We start from the raw sequence: 18,837 nt of genomic DNA on the forward strand, positions 1-18,837 counted from the left end.
CACCTCTTTGTATATACATGTCAAAACTGAACTTATACTTTTAGGAACATTGTGGCCTTAGGCCAAGGATAACCAGCAGGTGGAGAAGATGCTCCAGCACTGAACAAGAGGACCTGCCCAGTTTGACCCAGATATTGGCCTTTTTGTTCCTGATCACCTTAAAAGGCCGGAAAAGGAGGTACAGCTCTCGCGGCTTGATGTCCACCGGAAGGCCACTCACAAAAAGAGTCCGTACCTGGGGGAGACAGAGAACCACATATCTCAACAGAGTTCAAGATCATTGGATAGTAAGTTGCTAGTCCTCAACTTACAACATTTCATTTAGTGACTGTTCGAACTTACAGCGGCACTGGGAAAAAATGACTTCTGACCCTTTTTCACACTTACGACCATTTCAGCATTCTTGTGGTCAGGTGGTCAAAATTCAGACACTTGGCAACTGACTCATAGTTATGATGGTGGGAATGTTCCCAGGGACACGTGACCCCCCTTTGGCAATCTTCTGACAAGCAAAGTCAATGGGGAGCTAAATTCACTTAAGACCTGCAGCGATTTGCTTCCCAACTGTGGCAAAACAGATGGTAAAATAGAGCAAAACTCTCTGAACAAATGTCTCACTTAGCAACGGAAATTCTGGGCTCAGGTGTGGACTGTGGTGTTTACGAGAGTGAAGGTCCTTCAGATATGAGATCATATGATCTGATGAATCCAGGAACAGGAGGAATTTGGGGAAGGGTATTCTCCATCCACATGGAAACAAATGTTCTCGTCTGAGTCACATGAAATTGAATCCCGTCTGACTCGGGGGTCAAGCGACACAATGTTAGATACATAATGAATATTTTCAGAAAAAAGTTGTGCACCAAAATGACTCATTTTCTTCGAGACAACAGCAAGCAGAGAAGGCAATTTTATCTCGGCCCACCCCCCACTACCAAAAATGATCCCCCAACTCTCGTTGGTAGCTTTAAGAGGTATACCTTCTCCCACTGATACCAATACAAAGCTTTTCTACTTGCAACATGGATAGCTATTTAATAAAAACCACACCTGGAGAAAGAATCGAATTGCAATCTCGACAAAACGTTTTCTTCTGTACCTAGACAGGGATTTTAAACACCAACTTCCCATGTTTAAAATAATCTACTATTGGGCTCTTGTAAAATCGAGCAGTCCAGTGATCTAATGTACGGAGATTTGGTCTCCTTGCCTACTGGGAGTTTAAAGTTGCAAGAAGTAGATCAGGGTCTTCAAACGTGGCCCTTTTAAGATTTGTGAACTTCAACTCCCAGAATTCCCCAGCCAGGCCTGGCTGAAAAATTCTGGGAGTTGAAGCCCACAAGTCATAAAAGGGCCACGTTTGAAGACCTCTGAAGTAGACGGACTCATTCGTTATTCATTGGGGAATTCTGGGAGTTGAGGGCAACACAATTTCAAGTTGCCAAGGTTGAGAAACACTGTTATAGTATTATGCCAATTATGGATAGAGGGATTCTGAAATTTTAGCTTGAAAAGCTAAAATTTGCTGCAGAACCTAGACAGTGCCCTGGCTTCTGTAAAAAGTGGCTTTCTGATGCCACATTTGCAGTTTTAAGAATAAACAATTCAGCTCAAAGGGAGATTTCTTGCTGTTACATTCAGTTTTCCCTTACCAGATCATCCGTTCTTCACAATAAGGATGTTTGATCAGAGATATTCTTAACGGCAACTTTGGCTCTTTTGCTTCTGCTAATCTACTCTCAGCTGAGCACAACCAACAGTATCTTGAAATTAAACATGAGCCCCTTTTTAAAAAAAAACTATACACAGCTAATGTTATTCTTTTTTTGAAGAACATTCATTCTACCACAGCAACTGTTTCTTGAGTAAGATTATATGATACGTCAAACTTGTTTGGAAATTGCCAAGACTTCTTGTTTAGATTTTATGCAAGGTTTTCCAAATGTTAACACTTTTTGAAATGCTTCTGAGAATCTGGTAACTCCTCAAGTGCCAGTTTAGGTTTTTGGCTATGTTTCTTCATGCAGCATTTTTTTAACTGCTGCACAATTAAAAAATGACTGTTTTTAGGGGCACTATTTGATGTCTAACTGCAATTTATGACAAATCTGAGCATAACTCTCATAGCGATATTCTCTCTCCCAAAAACCAAGGCCAGAGGTAGGCAACCTTGGCTCTTTTATGACTGGTAGACTTCAACTCCCAGAATTCCAGCATGGCTGGCTCAGGAATTCTGGGAGTTGAAGTCCACGAGTCATAAAAGAGCCAAGGTTGCCTACCCCTGCCCAAGACTTTTGACGCCATCCCCTGTTGTGGGTTGATCTAAGAACTAGCTTTGTTTCTACCTAGCTCTTGAAATCTAAATAGCAAGACTTGGGCCACACATTGTTCACATGGCTTTACTCAGGGGAGATGACAATCTCCTGGCCTGCTGGACGATCTGACGAAATCTTTGCTTCTAGGAATGCAGTTAATCAGTTCTGCTGCATGGAGAAGAGAGGCACATCTTTTAAGCCTCCGAACCACTTGCCAACTCATCTACTCTCTCCTACAGACTGGGGAGAACAGCTTTCTGGACCAAGTAAGACATACACACGTGCACAAACATGGGATCCAAAAGATCGTTGAGGCAGAATATGAGAGAGGCAAATAGAAATAGCAGAAATCTCTAATCAGGACATGCTCTTGATAGGGTGAAAACTTTTACTGAAACGTGACGGCTATATGTTCACCTGATACAAATAAGCCACAGTTTCCTAAAATGCGGTTTGCTTAATTTATCCCTAACCTTAACGCTATTCGCATAACCCTCAGGTTAAAAAATGGTTTGATTTACCCTGTAGTTTGATGCTTTGTGAGGAAGGAACTGAGAAACAGGATGTTTCAGTAATGGCTAGTTTAAGATTGCAGCTGCTTAACACGAGCCCTGAGGGCATCCTCAGAACCTGGAAACAGGTAAATGCAACCCTCCATTTGGGCCCTGACTGGGGTAGAACACGAGTGTTCCTCAAGTATGCCTGCCCTGGACGCAGCTAAAGTCTGCTGTTGTGTTCTCCCAAGCTTTGTCTCATGTCCTGAGACACAATGCAGCTGGAAGCACTTGACGCGAGGCAGATGGAATGCTGAACTGCACCCGTCAACTTTAAATATCTAGACTTATAAGGCCCTGCGCAGTATCAAAACATACCCAGAGTTGCAAAACAAAGTTGTGGGAAGGAAAACACTTGGGAACTTTAAAAAGAAGAGATTAGCCGTTAACACCATGTTTTAAAATGATTCTCCCTAGAGACCAGCAGCTTAATGAAGCCCCATCTTTATGGAGGGTTCATCTGCTTAGCCGGAAAAACGAAAAAAAAAAGCAAAAGAAGTTCTCTTGTAAATTGAGAAAGGTTGAAAGGTTTGGAATGTGTTGATTAGATAACTTGTAAACTTTTACGAAGGGCTAGACAGCCAACAAAGATTTTAACGGGTTTTCCTGCACACGGAGAAACGTTTGGCTAGATGTCCCTTGTAGCCCTTTTCAACTTCGTAACTTTCTGATTGTATATTAGAGATAGCTGCTAACAAACTAAGCCATTTCTATATCATTACAGAGAGTTAGTGGCTGCTGTGTCTTTCCAAAAAATCAGTGTAAAAGGGCCATAGCTTAATAATAAAGGACCTGCTTCACATACTAAATACCTCGTTTCAGGACCGGTCAATGGTCTGTAGAATGGCTTGCCTCCAGATATTGTGGGTGCTCCAACATTGGATATTTTGAAGAAGAGATTGGACAACCATTTGTCTGAAATGGTATAGGGCAGGGGTAGGCAACCTTGGCTCTTTTATGACTTGTGGACTTCAACTCCCAGAATTCCTAAGTCAGCCATGCTGACTCAGGAATTCTGGGAATTATTATTTTTCTGGCAGTTGAAGTCCACAAGTCATAAGAGAGCCAAGGTTGCCTACCCCTGGTATAGGGTTTCCTGCCTGAGCAGAGGGTTGGACTAGATGACCTCCAAGGTCCCTTCCAACATTATTATTACTATTACTATTGTTGTTGTTGTTGTTGTTGTTCATACCATTTTCCCCTTCCAAGATGCAGCTGTTAATGCAGCAGGGAAAACAAGCAAGCTTTCTGGCTTACAACATCCCAACCTTTCTTGAGCAGCCAAGTACCAATTATACCTTAACACGTTTCAGCAAAGCAAGAGAGATTGAACTGGGAACGTTCAGAGAGCTGTTCGGAATAGAGCCGCCTCCAGCAGGGTGGAGAACCTTTCACAAGACGGGTGCATTTTCCAGCTTAGAACACCCAAACACGGAAGGACAGCAGTCGTGAGAATAGAACCATCACTCGCCCTCCCTGACAGGCGCAATAGCTAAAACCAGAATCATGGCTTCACATTTCTCAACTTGCTAAAACTTCTTCCTTCCCCTACAAGAAACAGGACAATTTTAACAGCAGCATCTAGCTGATGCTGGGTGAAAGATCATATATACCTCAGAGGAACTTGGGAAATTAACTCTGGATTCATGTCCTATTATAAACCATAAAGTTGACACGATGATGATGATGATGATGATGATGATGATGATGATAATAATAATAATAATAATAATAATAATAATAATAATAATAATAATAATAATAATGTTGGAAGGGAACTTGGAGGTCATCTAGTCCAACTCCCTGCTCAGGCAGGAGACGCTGTACCATTTCAGACAAATGTCTGTCCAGTCTCTTCCTAAAATCTTCCAGCATTGGAGCATCCACCGCTTCTGGAGGCAGGTTGTTCCACTGGTTAATTTTTCCAACTGTCTGGAAATTCCTCCTTAGTTCTAGGTTGCTTCTCTTTGGTTAGTTTCCATCCATTGCTACTTGTTCTATATTTGGTCATCTACTTGTTCTATACGGTGCTGTCCTTGAAGTTTACCTGCAACATTCAGCTTAATAAGAAAATATCAGCATGCACGCTACGTGCTCAGTTACAGTCCTGCCCTGTTATTCTCATAACATAACTGCTATGTTAAAAAAAAAGCCTGTATCAATTGAAAATTCCCATATGTCCCAACATATATTCACGTTGTCATTTATAAAACTAATAAAAACCTGCCAGTGCTCGTGTAATCGTTTCCTACTGGTTTTTTTTAAGCATGTGGATTTTATCAGAGAACTTGTCAAGCAGGGCAAACAAATCTCACCCTATCGTTTTTCAAGCAAAAAAAATGATCCAGATGTTTCCACTGGTGGGCCGTGATCGACTTGCCTTCTAAGAGCAGATCACCATTAACCTTCTTGCTTCATAACTACGTATTCTTTCAACAGAACATATGCAATAAGCAAGCCAAAGTTGGGAAGAAGTCACTCTTTTGATTATGGCATCACTTTGTCAAAGACCTCCCTCAAAATTCTGAGGCTTTACGATCCCTCCAAGGATGAAAATAATCCTTTTCATTACTTCTCCAACATCTTGTAGAAGAGTTATTCAGTACAGAGAAGATTCTTGCAGTTGTTAAAAGCCTATGAGGTCTTCACCTATCATTCCTGCGTTGAAGTGGAGAAGAACTTCCCAGGTCCTTACAAGGGTGGCCAAATTGTATCACCCAATTGCTTGTCTAAATCTACGCCTCCCCCAAACTATTTCATGCTTAGGATTCAATCCAGGTCAGTCACCCGGAAGCGGACGTTTTGTTTTCCAAGCTTTAGGACTAGTGCTGGAGCCCACACACAGAAGAGCACGCTCTGCTAGAGAGAAATTCCCCAAGGAAGGGGCTCCAGAAGGAGTCCAAAAGCTCGGAAGAAAAAAACTTCTGGTGCCGGTGACCGATCCAGATTGGATCCTGCAACATTATCCTGGGACACACAGATTCGCCTTCACTGGTATTTCATGCCCAATGCAGGGAAACCTAGACTGATTTCAGTCTAATTATGAGTACAATTTCTATATAATATGTTTGGGTTGTGCAAAATGACAACTCCTAAAAAACTGGGCCACAGGAAGTCAACAAGTTACATTACCCTCTTTGTAAAAATGACTTTGTGTTTTGGGCCTTTAAGTCAGCGTCGACTTCTGGGTACGTTTCTGCAGTTTTCTGGGCAATATTTTTGGAAGCGGTTTGACCTTCTTCCTAGAGCAGGGGTAGGCAACCTTGGCTCTTTTATGAGCCAAGTTCATGAGTTGGTCTAATGAAGTGTTTCTCAACCTCAGCAACTTTAAGAAGTGTGGACTTCTACTGTCAGAATTTTCCAGCCAGCATCTAGTTGAGGTCCACATATCTTAAAATTGCTAAGGTTGGGAAACATTGATCTAGTCGCAAGGGTAGGCAACCTTGGCTCTTTTGTAACTTGTGGACTTCGACTCCCAGAATTCCTGAGCCAGTATGGCTCAGCTTGGAAACCTCTCCCTTTCCCCTCAGCATGGCTGGCTCAGGAATTCTGGGAGTTGAAGTCCACGAGCCATCAAAGAGCCGAGGTTGCCTACTCCTGTAAGAGCTTAGAGACAGGGGTTGGTCCAAGGTTCCTCCTCCCCCCGCTTCCCCCAGCTGGTTTTGTGCCTAAGGTGGGACTAAAACTCAGTGTGCAATTTCCAGTCTAGTGCCTTTAAGTATTACAGCAAATTGACTCTCAAAAATTAATTTACTGGAGACCAAAAGGGTCACATTCTTCAATAGTCTAATTGACATTTTATCTCCTCTTTTGATACGCTATTGTATCTCTGTAAGAAGTCCCTTATTATATGTAGAGCCTTCTTTTTCACAATTTCAGGTGTGGTCTCCTATCCTTGTCCCTAGAGAGGATACGTAGAAATGCCCAGTATAGATAACTAATACTTCTTCTGCATCAGCATCATAATTTAAGTACATTTATTATTTAATGTTTTCTTTGCTAGAGATCTTTTGGTGTCAGGTAAAGCTAGGGAATTTGCAAGTGCTAAGGGATGTCTCTGGGGAAACACAGATCTTCATGGGCACCACGTTGGCACAGCAGTAAAGATACTAATTACACAAATGATTCAGTTGGGGGTCAAGGAGCAGAGTGGAGACTCTTCCTTTCTAGCAGCTGCATTTGAGAAGGTTCCCTGCCCATCAGCATCAGGATCTGCTTAATGTACCAAGTTAGAAGGACCACTTCAGAAATGCTGAAATTACACCAGACAACTTGCCAACTGAAGGCAGTGGGGAGAGCACGATGCCCGTTTTAGCTCCTGCCTTCTCCATACATGGTCATCCTCAGTAAACCAGCCGAGGGGGAACCAAAGAAAAGATTAAACATCTGCTTGTTTTTGCTTCGCTCCAAACTGCACTCTAGCTGGGCAAGATACTCAATTCTTGGGGATATCTGGCTGCCACTCCAACTGTCAAATGCCATTTTTAGCACAGATTAAACTTACACCTCTGTTCAGAATGACATCTCAGCCTAGCAAATGTGACTTTTATTGCTGCTTTGTCACCTTCCTGGAGCATTTATCTTCAGCAGGCTAAGCCCTGCAGAGAAACCCCCAAAGTCCACAGTTTGGAGCCATCTCATTGGGGGAAGAACACTGATAGTTAATCAATGACCTTTACTACATAAGCAAGTTTACATTAAAAGCTAGACAGTAACTTATATTTCTAGCTTTCTTTAATTTATGTATCATCAGTAGGATACTAACAGGCAGGTCTATAATACTACAGCCTGGCAAAGTGTTAACTTCTATGATCTGGTGACTATATTCCCTGGGTATTTGAGACACTGAGTGAACACATCTGAACTGAGAGTACCCATAAAATCAGATCACTAAAGCAATTTTCTCCAACCTGGGGACCATTCAAGTAGGGGGGCCTGAGCTCTCAGAAATGGCCATGTCATGACCTGAAGTTCAAGCATCTGAGCACACCAAACTAAGGTCTCAACTCCCATCCTAGCATCAGCCACACTTCGCTTCAAAGATTAACCAGAGAGATTGCATCTGCTAAGACTTTCAACTTAAAGACAGTTCTATTCCTCCTACTTTTCCCTCCAGTTCTCAACCATTCTTAACCAAGATGGTCCTATTATAAAGTTGAATTTAAACCTTTGCAGGGATGCTTCACTTGTTGCAAAGTTTGACCTTCCAAGTTGACAGTTCCAAGTAGGTCCAAGGGCACCTTTGTTTTATTTCCTTCACCAACCTTAAGGAGCAACAGTTAATCTGGTTAATATTTTACCTCAGGTTTTGTCCATCGGTTACTGTCACTAAGACAAAGCAACAATAGGAGTGAAACCTGTCTTGCAAAGCAAGGACACAGGTTACCATCCTCATTTTTCAGGACAAGAAAGCCGTAACAGATACAGCTACTATTGAAATAAGAGTCCAGTGGAACAATACAAGGTTTTAAACAAGCTGGCTTGGTAAACACAAATGCCTCTATTCTTTTCCAGAAGGATAGAAATGTCTGCATTTAAATCAAAGCTACATCTCAACTCTTCCTATGCTGGCTGAGAAAGGCCTCCTTTGACCCAAGGAATCTCTCATACACTAGAAAATTAAGGTATACAACTGTGCTAAGCCATAATACAGTTTATGTAGCATTTAGCATACTAGAGGTTTATGAGGATGCAAAAAGTATGGTCTGAGATCCACCAACATTCTCTTTGCAGACCCAGAGATCTCTGAATAGCCAGGAACAAGTACTCAGACCCACTTTTTATATATGGGAAATGGTTGAGGAGCAAATTGGATGCCATGCCTTGCAGATGGGATCCCTACTTGATCCCTTAAAATGCCTGAGGATGTTCCTCAAATGAATCCTACTCCTGACCACTCCAAAGGGTGGCCCTCAAGCTGAGGGAAACTCAACCCATTGGCTTATAGCATGGTAGGATTAACTACTAGTTAACTAGCTAACTAGCATGGCATGTCTTGGCAGCAGCTATTTGATACTGATTCAATAAATCATGGCTTAGTGTCACCATAGGCTTGGAATCAGGCAAATGTATGTACAGCACATCTCTGAAAATAAAGCTTTTTCTTAATTAAAGGTTTCCTTTCTGATCTTCAGGTTTTAGCAACCTGACCAAGCATATTGCCCAAATTAAGGTGCATACTTTTTTATTACAATATCAAGGCTTCCTTGCTTTGAAAAATAAATCTGGGCTTCAAAGAGTTGTCCTCAGCTCTTCAAAAGGTAACCAAAAATTTTTATCTCCAAAAAAGCAAAAAAAAAAAAAGTCACCGATTTCTTTAGGAAGTCCCAAGTATACCTTTTGCCACCCTCTCAAAAGGGTGAATCCAATCACAAGGGCTAATATTAATACATGAAGCAAATCCTTCAGGCCAACAATTGATCTGAACTGCTGTGGTAATAAAGCATCCTTTTCATGACTGCTTAGGGGGTAATGTCTGAAACAAACTTTTACTGAGTCAACCCATCCTAAAGTGCTTTAAAAGCTGATTTGCTGGAGCCCCAGATGCAAAATAATTAACAGCCATGGCCATTGCTACCCAAGTCACCAGAAAGAATCACCAAATTTGTTCAACAACTATAAAGGAAAGGAAAATATTAACTGTCGCTAATAATGCACTAAGGCTGCAGATGTTGACTATGTATCTTGACTGCTGGCCTAAAAGCTAGCCAAGCTGCGGTTTTCCAGATGTTGGGACTACAACCCCCTTTAACATGACTACACTGTCTCGGATTCCCATCCCACACAATCCTATTAGACCTAGAAAATCTCAGGTGCCCCAATTTTGAATTTTTGAACTGAATGTTGAATGAATGGCATATGTTGTTACCCAATACTCATGAGTTGGTCTAATGAAGCGTTTCTCAACCTCAGCAACTTTAAAAAGTGTGGACTTCAAGTGTCAGAATTTTCCAGCCGGCATCTAATTGAGGTCCACATATCTTAAAATCGCTAAGGTTGGGAAACATTGATCTAGTCGCAGGGGTAGGCAACCTTGGCTCTTTTGTGACTCGTGGAATTCAACTCCCAGAATTCCTCAGCCAGCATGGCTCAGCTTGGAAACTCTCCCTTTCCCCTCAGCATGGCTGGCTCACGAATTTGGGAGTTGAAGTCCACAAGTCATAAAAGAGCCGAGATTGCTTACCCCTCCTCTATTGCAATTTGTTTGTGCAAAAGCAGGCAACGAGAAAGGCATCCATCAGTAGCACCCAAGCTTTAAGAAAAGCAATGGAGAGATATTTATTGCACCGATCTTAAATCAGTACAAACCAGCCTTCCCAACAGGCAAACATTGCCTGTGGTGAAATAAACCAAGTTTACATATACCCAGAGACAAGATTTGTACAAGTAGCTTGATTATGGCTCACTGAACAAAACTCTACGTTGTTGGGCTCATACAACATACCAAGCCAAATCCCAATAAACAATATATTATCAGAATCTGTGAACTCAGCTATAATATTTACTCTCCAGCAGAAGGCAAGGGAAATCATCTGAGCCAAGCAGAACGTGTGTTTTTGCGGCTGTTAAAGATTTAAATATTGAACAGAGGGCGCAACTTGTTAATTCAAGGGGCGTGTCAGGCTTAAAACAACATATCTAGGGCTGAATTCCAAAAGGGAATATAGTGCCCAATTTTACGTTTCAAGGTTTTCAAAGGATATGCCTTTAAAAATATCCATTTGACTCACCCAAAAATGCAAAATCAGTCAAAAGTTTTGATCCTACCTACTCTGGCAGGTCTGAAGGCTGCAACAGAGGTTTTAGTAATAGTGTGGTCCAGGCAGTCCTCAATCCCCAGGACAGAATTGAGATGCCCAATTAAACCTATTCCTAGATAAACAATCATCCTAAGAACACAGCCTGGCCTACACTTCATCTGTTCCAAACCATCCATGTAGAAGCTTGTGCCACAAATCTCATTCCATAGCAGGGCTCTCCAACCTTGGCGACTTTCAGACCTGTGGACTTCAATTCCCAGAATTCCATGGCTGGCTGGGGAATTCTGGGAGTTGAAGTCCACAAGTCTTAAAGTCGCTTAGGTTGGAGAGCCCTGTTCTACAGCCAGCTAAATAAATACAGGATCCCAATATTCATTTGAGAAGATACTTTTTTTACAGTGAGGTTATCACCTTCCCCAACCCTCTCCCCTGGATTGTTCTGCCGTCAATTCCTGTAGTTCCTGGGATAGTGGGGAAAAAATAACATTTAATGGGCCAAGTTACTTAGAAAGATATAAATAACCCACAGGGGCAACTACAAGACACCAAGAATGTGTTCTTTGGTCAATAAACTTTTTTATGGGCAAGTTTGATACTCTGCACCCCTCGGGAAAAGTGCTGGTTAGATTATTGGGAGAAGGGAGGGGCTGTGCCAAACCAGATAAGCCCCAAGTTAATCACACAGGCAGAGCACCCAGACCTTGGAAGGCTATGGAGCGTGTCTTTATTCCCCCTTGTAACTAAGAGCTCTGCTTCTCGTCTCTGGGAGATGTAAACACATTTGATGCAGCCATATATAGATAGAGAGAACAGAGCCGGTCTATTTAGACAAGAAACATCCTACTTTGGCTGGATTCACACATGTTGCTAAGCCACAAAGCAGTTGAGTGTCATACATGGTACTAAAACATTGCACATGTTTATTTTGGGCAGAGTGTCACTTTTCAAAACATGCTATTGTGGTTCGTGACTCAATGTTTGGCTTAGTGTGCTGTGTGAATTGAGTCAGTGACTAAACAAGCTATGGCTTATAAGGTTGTTCAACACCTATCCTTGGGAACTGCCAACCCACAAACTAAAAGGGTATTTAAGTTGGTGCTGCAACTCCAATAAGCCATGATTAAACAGGTAGCAACTGGGTTCATACGTTATAAATCACTATACTGAAAGGACCCATTTAACCATTCTAAATAGGTTGGACTCCTATTCTCATAACTCTCAGCCAATATGATATAATACTACAATGGCGACTCAAATGTAGCACATCTGGAGAGGACCACTTGGGAGAAATCTTAACAGAATTTTGAACACCTTACTCGTCCCAGCTTCTGCCAGCCTAGCAGTTCAAAAGCACGTAAAAATGCAAGTAGAAAAATAGGGACCACTACGGTGGGAAGGTAACAGTGTTCTGTGCGCCTTTGGCGTCTAAGTCATGCCGGACACATGACCATGGAGACATCCTTGGACAAGCGCTGGCTCTTCGGCTGTGAAACGGAGATGAGCACCGGCCCCTAGAGTCGGAAACAACTAGCACGCATGTGTGGGGGAACCTTTACCTTTACCTTTTATCCTGGACTTAGGTAACTAAAGATGAACTTGAAGGTCAACATAGACCATGATGATTAGTGGGATGGTTGTGATCCAACAATACTGAGAAGGAGGGTCTGTATCTCCTTGTGTCTGATCTTATTTGATGCTTCAATTAGTACAAAGGTCAGCACTCAGGCCTTCATTTTCAACAGGTGGTCTCTCGGAACTCAAAATACACATAGCATCCCAACAACATTATTTCTCATCCGTCACCAAGATTTGGAGAAAGGTCTCTTGGCATCTTTATTGACTTGTGGACTTCAGCTCTCAGAATTTATCAGCCAGCATGGATAGAAGAATGGAGTTACAGCATGACTGGCTGAAGAATTCTGGGAGTTGAAGTCACAAGTCATAAAATTGCCAAGGTTGGAGACCCCTGATGCAGGCCAACTTGAACTCCTAGAAGTTAGCAAGAATCTCCCAGATGGCCTTCAACCTTGTTAGCCTTTTGTAAAGCTCTGAAAATCTGGCACAGCCCCCCACCCAACACCTTTGAGTTAGAAGGTTAGGTGAGCTCTGCTGCTTTTTATTTTGAGGGCTATTTTAATCAGTGTGTGATGGATTAATATACTGCTCAGGTGGTTTTAATCTTGCAGGTTCAATCCTAGCAATCTCCAGGTAGGGCTAAACAAAAATCTAGCTTGAAATTTTGAAGAAGCAAATGTGACATCATTTACGTTCCCTTTTCATTTGTCTACTTTGGGTATTCTTTAAGGGAAGCCTCTCAGCTAATCACAGCAACTATCAAAAGGATTAGAACTGCCCACAGAAAGATTATTTTGCAGCCAAAGGGAAACCCCACTCGGCTTCCATTACTGCAAATGGAAACATATTGTTGTTAAACATTTTACTGTGTAACTATTTTGTGAACCTGCGTCCTGTAGGGGAATTTATTTAAGGAGGGGATTTTTTTTCCTCTGAAAGCAAGCTTGCTTTATCTTTACTCTCTCTTAAAAAAAAAAAGCATGCAAGGTAGCCACTCTTGGAAGTGGGCTCCTTTAATGTCAGGATTGTTTACCAAAATGCTGAATTTTCCATTTGCAAATTGTGGAAATGGAATCTCATAGACATTATGAGTCCCCAGAACCACACAGAAATTAAAGCATACCTAAACGAGCTGAAGGTACTTTCAGATGAAGATGAAAGTCACGAGTTCTCTCTCCCCCCCCCCCCACCCCAGCCAGGCCAAAGAAACAGACCAGCAAACTGTTACTTGTGCCAGTCCTGCCCTTACATGCAAATGAATTCTCTAAATTAGATGCAGCATTGACATTACACTGACCACAAACCCAGGTTCAGGTAGCATTCTACCAGCATTTAAAAAAAACAAAACCTTGAAGCACACAGTGAAAGTTATTTAGAACATCTGTACATTTAAACAGAAGATTCACTGCACGATTGCAAGATATTTACTGTGGGTTTAAATAAGCATCTTGCAGACAGGTTGATTTTGGCCTGTTGACCGACCGACGGAGGAACTGTGTCTTCCTCCTAGCATAAACACACAAAACCAGCACACGGAAGGCATCAGAAAGAGTCTGAACGAAAGGCGCATGGTTGCCTAGCCGAAAGCATCAGCCTTGGGACTCTCGCTTCACACTCACAAGTGCAAATATAAACGGTTCTAGTATCCAGTTGTCATTGCAGCAAGAGCAAGTCTGAGGTGCAATTACCAAAGCCCAAGAATCCCACCTCCACGGCTAGCTACATCAGAAAATTGTATTCTAAGAGCGGTTTCCCCCCCCCATAAGTAACAAAAGGCTGTGAAGTCCATGCTAAGCATTCCCAGAGGTTAATTCCATTACAGCAATACGCCTGGTAGGAATCCACCATTGGTTAATGGAGCTGGATCAGAATGGGTCGCCATTCTGCACCAACAAAGCTCCGCGCCTGTTTTTCAGAGGGTTGGGAAGGAACGGAAGGCCGGTGCTTTCCTAAACAGAGGTCAGCTCAGCCTTAAGAACAGGAGCTGGTTTTCATTCAAGCACTAATTAGTAATAATAACCTAAGTTGTGATCAGGTTTAGCAAGCCCACAGCATCTATGGAGAGAAAGCAGACGGCTGCAACCCTCTTTATAGAGGGTGGCTGATACAACTGAAACCATTTATGTCTTGTAAGCTTGTAAGCTGCCCTGAGTCTTCGGAGAAGGGCGGGATATAAATGGAATTAAAATAAAAATAAAATAAAAAAAATACAGGAGAGATCCTGGATGGATTGGGGGGGGGGAAATCAGCCATCCACCATCCATCACTCCGAAGCTGGTCTACCAGCCACAAAGGGGCTAGTCAACCCTCTCCAGTCAAGCCACCTCCATTTCTGACCGGCGGCGTATGGGTTGTGGCTTTCTAAGAGAAACCAAGAAGCCTCCAGCTTTCCCCAAATAGGAAGCGGGGACCCCCACCGCCTTCCCCCCCCCACCACCACCTCTTTTCCCAGCAACTCTACCACCTTCTAACCACCCCAGAAATAGGTCCATGATTTCGCGTTGGCAGGCAATGCTGGCTAGACGGGCAGAAGGGGGGAATGCAAGTTGCGAGGTGGGGTGGGGAGCACGTCTGAAGAAAGCCACCTCCGCTCTGGGAGGAGGAGGACGGGGCGGGGGGGGGGAGCCCAGCCATCCGCCTACACGCAAAGAGGCTGCAGGGGTGACACATCTGGAGGGCAAAGCGCAGCCTCCATATTGGCCACTTCTTACCTCACCAAACTCACCCCCCCCAGGAGGAAACCAGCCCCAAAGGGGCGCCTGAAGAGGAGGAGGAGGAGGAGGGCGGGGGATCCGGAGGTCCCCAAGCCTCCTCCGCCAGAGGAGCCGCGCCGTCCCGCTCAGGCCCCGCGGAGAAGCCCCAGACGGCGGCCAGGAGAAGCGGCCAGCCGGGCCCTGGAGCTCCCGGGACCTCCCCTCCCCCGCGCGGTGCCCCCGGCTCAGCCCCGTCCCCCTTCCCCGAGGGGGCGCCCGCGCCTACCTCCTCCTCCAGGCTGCTGCTGCTGTGCTCGCTCTCCTTGGCCAGGTTGCTCATGGTGGTGGGCGCGGAGAGGGCTGGAGGGGCGGGGGGGGGAAGAGGGTGAGGCTGGCGGGCGCCGCTCCGAAGTGGCAGCTTCGCCCGACCGACGGCGGCGGCGGCTGCGGCGGCGGCGTCCCCTCCGGGCTGGCGGGCTTCCTGAGGAGAGCGGAGGGGCGGCGGGGAGCCTCCTGGACGGCGCTGCTGCTGCTGCTGCTGCTGCTGCTGTCGGGGGTGCCGCGGCGGCGAGGCGAGGCGAGGTGAGGCAGGTGGCGGGCGGGGGTGGCCGGGCTGCGGGACCCCGAGGTGCGCGAGTGCGGGGCAGGTGGGGCGGGCAGGGGAGGCAGCGCGGCTTATTGGACGCGCCCCGGGCTCGACGCCGCTGCCGGCCAATGAGCGGCCGAGGGGCCAAACGAGCTGCAGCTGCCTCCGCCGCCGCCGGACCCTTCCAGTCCCCCCCCCTCCTCCTTCCCCCGCGCGCGCGTGCGCGTGCACGCCACCCCTCCCCTCCCTACTCTGGCCGCCTCCGGGGCGCGCGCCCGGGGTGCGGCGGCGGGGGGTGGGTGGGCGGGCCCCTCTCGGTCTCCAGGGGCAACCCGCCAGCCAATCCCCGCCTCCGCCGGCCCGACTACTTTCGACGGCGAACTTTTTCAACTTGGATGAACTTCCTTTAAAGGGCTCGCGCGCTTTTTTGCCTTTTTTTTTTTTTGCCTCCCCGTCCCCGACTCTGTGTGTGTGTGTGTGTGTGTGTGTGTGTGTGTCTGGGGGTGGGGGGAACCCTCCTCTCTCGGCCCTCGGCCAGGAGCTCCCGGGCAGGGTGAGAAGGAAGGGTTGCCCCCACCCACCCACCCCTTTTTTTTGGGTCGTTTGGCAAAGTAGCAAAGGGACCCTTTTGGGGAACAAGGAAAGTCGGGGCGCCCGGGGGTGGGTGGGGGCGCTGACTGACTTTTCCTCCCAGGTGGAAGGAAGGAATAGAATAGAGCTGGAAGGGACTTTGGAGGTCTTCTAGTCCAGCCCCCCACCCACCCACCCCCACCCCCCGCTCAAGCAGGAGAACCAGACAAGTGACTGTCTTCTAGCCCAGGGGTAGGCAACCTCGGCTCTTTTATGACTCATGGACTTCAACTCCCAGAATTCCTGAGCCAGCCAAGCTGGCTCAGGAATTCTGGGAGTTGAAGTCCATGAGTCATAAAAGAGCCGAGGTTGCCTACCCCTGGGCTAGCCTCTTCTTTAAAAATCTCCAGGGATGGAGCGCCCACCATTTCTGGCGGCAAACCGTTCCACTGGGTTAATTGTCCTCAGGGTTAAGAAATTTTCTCCTTAATGGGTCTTCTGAACGAGCGTTCGCACGACACGCCGAACCATTGACCCCATTTTAGCCGGGCTGGCTGCCTGCGAATGCGGCCCCTAGGTTGTTTGGGTCATTTTGAGCGGGGCAAAGTCAGAGAACTGGAGAAAGGCAATTGGCGGGGGAAAGGACGTCGTGGGAACGCGGCCATTGGCGAGATGGAAGCCATCACGCGTCCCTTCTCCAGTTCTGCATTTGCTACAATTAGTTGAAGGGTCCTGACTTGCGTGGAGCAGCTGAATTAAAGAGGAACGAGCGTTAGCAAAAGCAGCTTGCGATATATTTCGCTAGGAATTCGCTTGTTGGGCGAAATTTTTCTCTGTCCTGAAATGCGCTTTAATCTCTTTGGAGGTGCCCAACTCGCCTCCGTTTTCCCTTACGGGAAGCCGTGAAATGACGCCCTCGCCGCGGCCTGCTCAGACCCGGGACTCGGGTTGGCTTCTTCTTTCGTCCCACGTCGGGGGTCTCCCTCTGATCTGGCTCGATTCCCGTTGCTTTCATGAAGGGTCCGCATCTTTCTTTTTTTTTTCCTGGGAGCAATAAAAGTCCTTCGCCGTTGACTACTTTCTAAATATTTTTCCCCGGCTTCTTAGCGAGTCCTATGGCCCTGGGGTTTCCTCGTGGTGTCCCATCCAGGGGGGTTAACCAGCTCTGCCTTTGCTTCTCTCTCTTTTTTCCCCCCTTCAAATAAGCCACAGTCACTTTGATGAAAGCTGTTCCTAGAATCTCCTCGTAGGGTTGTCGATTTTATTCCGTCTATTCTTTTGCTGTACGGATGCCAGCCACCTTTGGGGCGGAAAAGCATCACGCGGTTGATTTTTGACGGCTGGGTTCACACAACAAAGCGTTGTTTGGTTTCCACTGTAGGTTATGGCGAGACTAACTCAACTGTAGTTTGTAAATTATACAGGTTTGGGCTTAAGGCACGGGGCAAACTCTTGCCAGTTGTGGTTTAACTGTACCTTAGCGCGACGATTTCCTTGTGTGTCTAATCAAACTTGGCCAAATAAAATATTCAGTACAGTTCAGTTCTGAACTCAGGCACGTAACGAACCCCGGTTTATCGGGGGAGCTGGAGAGTGGGGCACCAGAAGCGCCGACGGGGCAGGGGGGGAGGAAGAATTCCGGGTACCCGAAAAGGGCCAAAGGCTGACCCTCCTTTGGAGCTTCAACGAAGGAACCGTGTTCCCTCAAATAGGACATCACCCGCCCAGGAGCCGAGAGGGCGGCGGGACTGTAGCGTGTAAACCTGCGAGGGGAAGCGAGTCTTGCACGTCGGAACGCTCCTCCGCGCCAAAGCCGATCCGCCACGGTTCTCCAGAGAGATTGCGGGGACCATCCGTTGCAGGAAAACCCAAAAGGCTCTCCTGCCCCTTAAAAGCTCGGCCAATGTGCGGGGCATCGCTCCTCTCCCCCCTCCCACTCTGTAACCCTGTTGTCGCCGCGCCCACCCACCCCGCAAAAGTGGTCCCCGCAGCCGGGGACAGTGGGGGCCGCTGCCTTTTCGCAATCCCCTTCTTTATAGTTAATTTGGGAGTGGGGCGGAGGGCGTCCTCGTGGGAAGAAAAAAGGCTCTCCGCACATGCTCAGGAGCACGGTCGCCCTGGCAGAGATTGCGGGGAGAAACCTGATCTGAAGACAAGCGATGCCTTTGCCAAGCCAGACCTCGCCTGCGCGGGGAGGGGGGGCGGGGCTAAGGAAGAACCCCGATATTTTTTGGGGGGAAAGGGGAGAGCGTTATTTCCTATTATTTCAAAGTGTCGTTTTGTATCTGGGTTTGTTCGTTTGTGTCCCGCTGCAAAGAATTTGACGGCGACGAGGCGGTCCCGATACACACGTTCGCTGGGAAGCCCAGGGCTTTCTTGTGCGTGTTTGCGTGTGTATAGGAGACCTCTGATTTCCTTATTTACATTTTTTTAAAAAAAGGAAAAAAAAGAGAGAAGAAAACCGGGTCCAAATGTGTCCGCTCGATTCTTTACTGTCCGCGTTTTTCGTCGATCGGAAGACCCGTTTTATCTTGGAAAGGCAACCAGGCGAAAACGAAGCGAAGGATCGCGGGGGTGTTAAAAGCTCCCTTCGCTCTTCTGAGGGGAGAAAGTGACAAGCAAATAATAATAAAAAAATCTCTTTCCCTTTCGCGGTCCGGGTGCCCCTCTCTCCAAGGCAGGGCAGAATCTATCTGCATCGCGGCCGTCTGAAGGGAGGCGAGAAGGGACAAAACCTCAGCCCTTCTGCCTGCATTTTGAAGGTCTCCCTTCTCCAAACCCGTG

At 46.2% G+C, this 18,837-nt stretch overlaps 1 protein-coding gene across 1 annotated transcript in view; it reads right to left on the reverse strand.

Annotated features, from left to right (window-relative positions):
- The window catches only part of RBPMS2 (RNA binding protein, mRNA processing factor 2), a 31,135-nt gene extending 15,748 nt beyond the window's left edge, over window positions 1-15,387 (reverse strand). Inside the window, exons 1-2 of the mRNA XM_083371433.1 lie at window positions 15,184-15,387; window positions 158-235 (exon numbers count right to left, since the gene is read on the reverse strand). Coding sequence (XP_083227559.1) covers window positions 158-235; window positions 15,184-15,237 — 132 coding nt within the window. The 5' untranslated portion in view covers window positions 15,238-15,387. The remainder of the gene's footprint in view (window positions 1-157; window positions 236-15,183) is intronic.
- Window positions 15,388-18,837: the final 3,450 nt, after the last annotated feature.

Source organism: Vipera ursinii, assembly GCF_947247035.1.
Source record: "Vipera ursinii genome assembly, chromosome: 11".
NCBI classification, from domain to species: Eukaryota; Metazoa; Chordata; class Lepidosauria; order Squamata; family Viperidae; genus Vipera; species Vipera ursinii.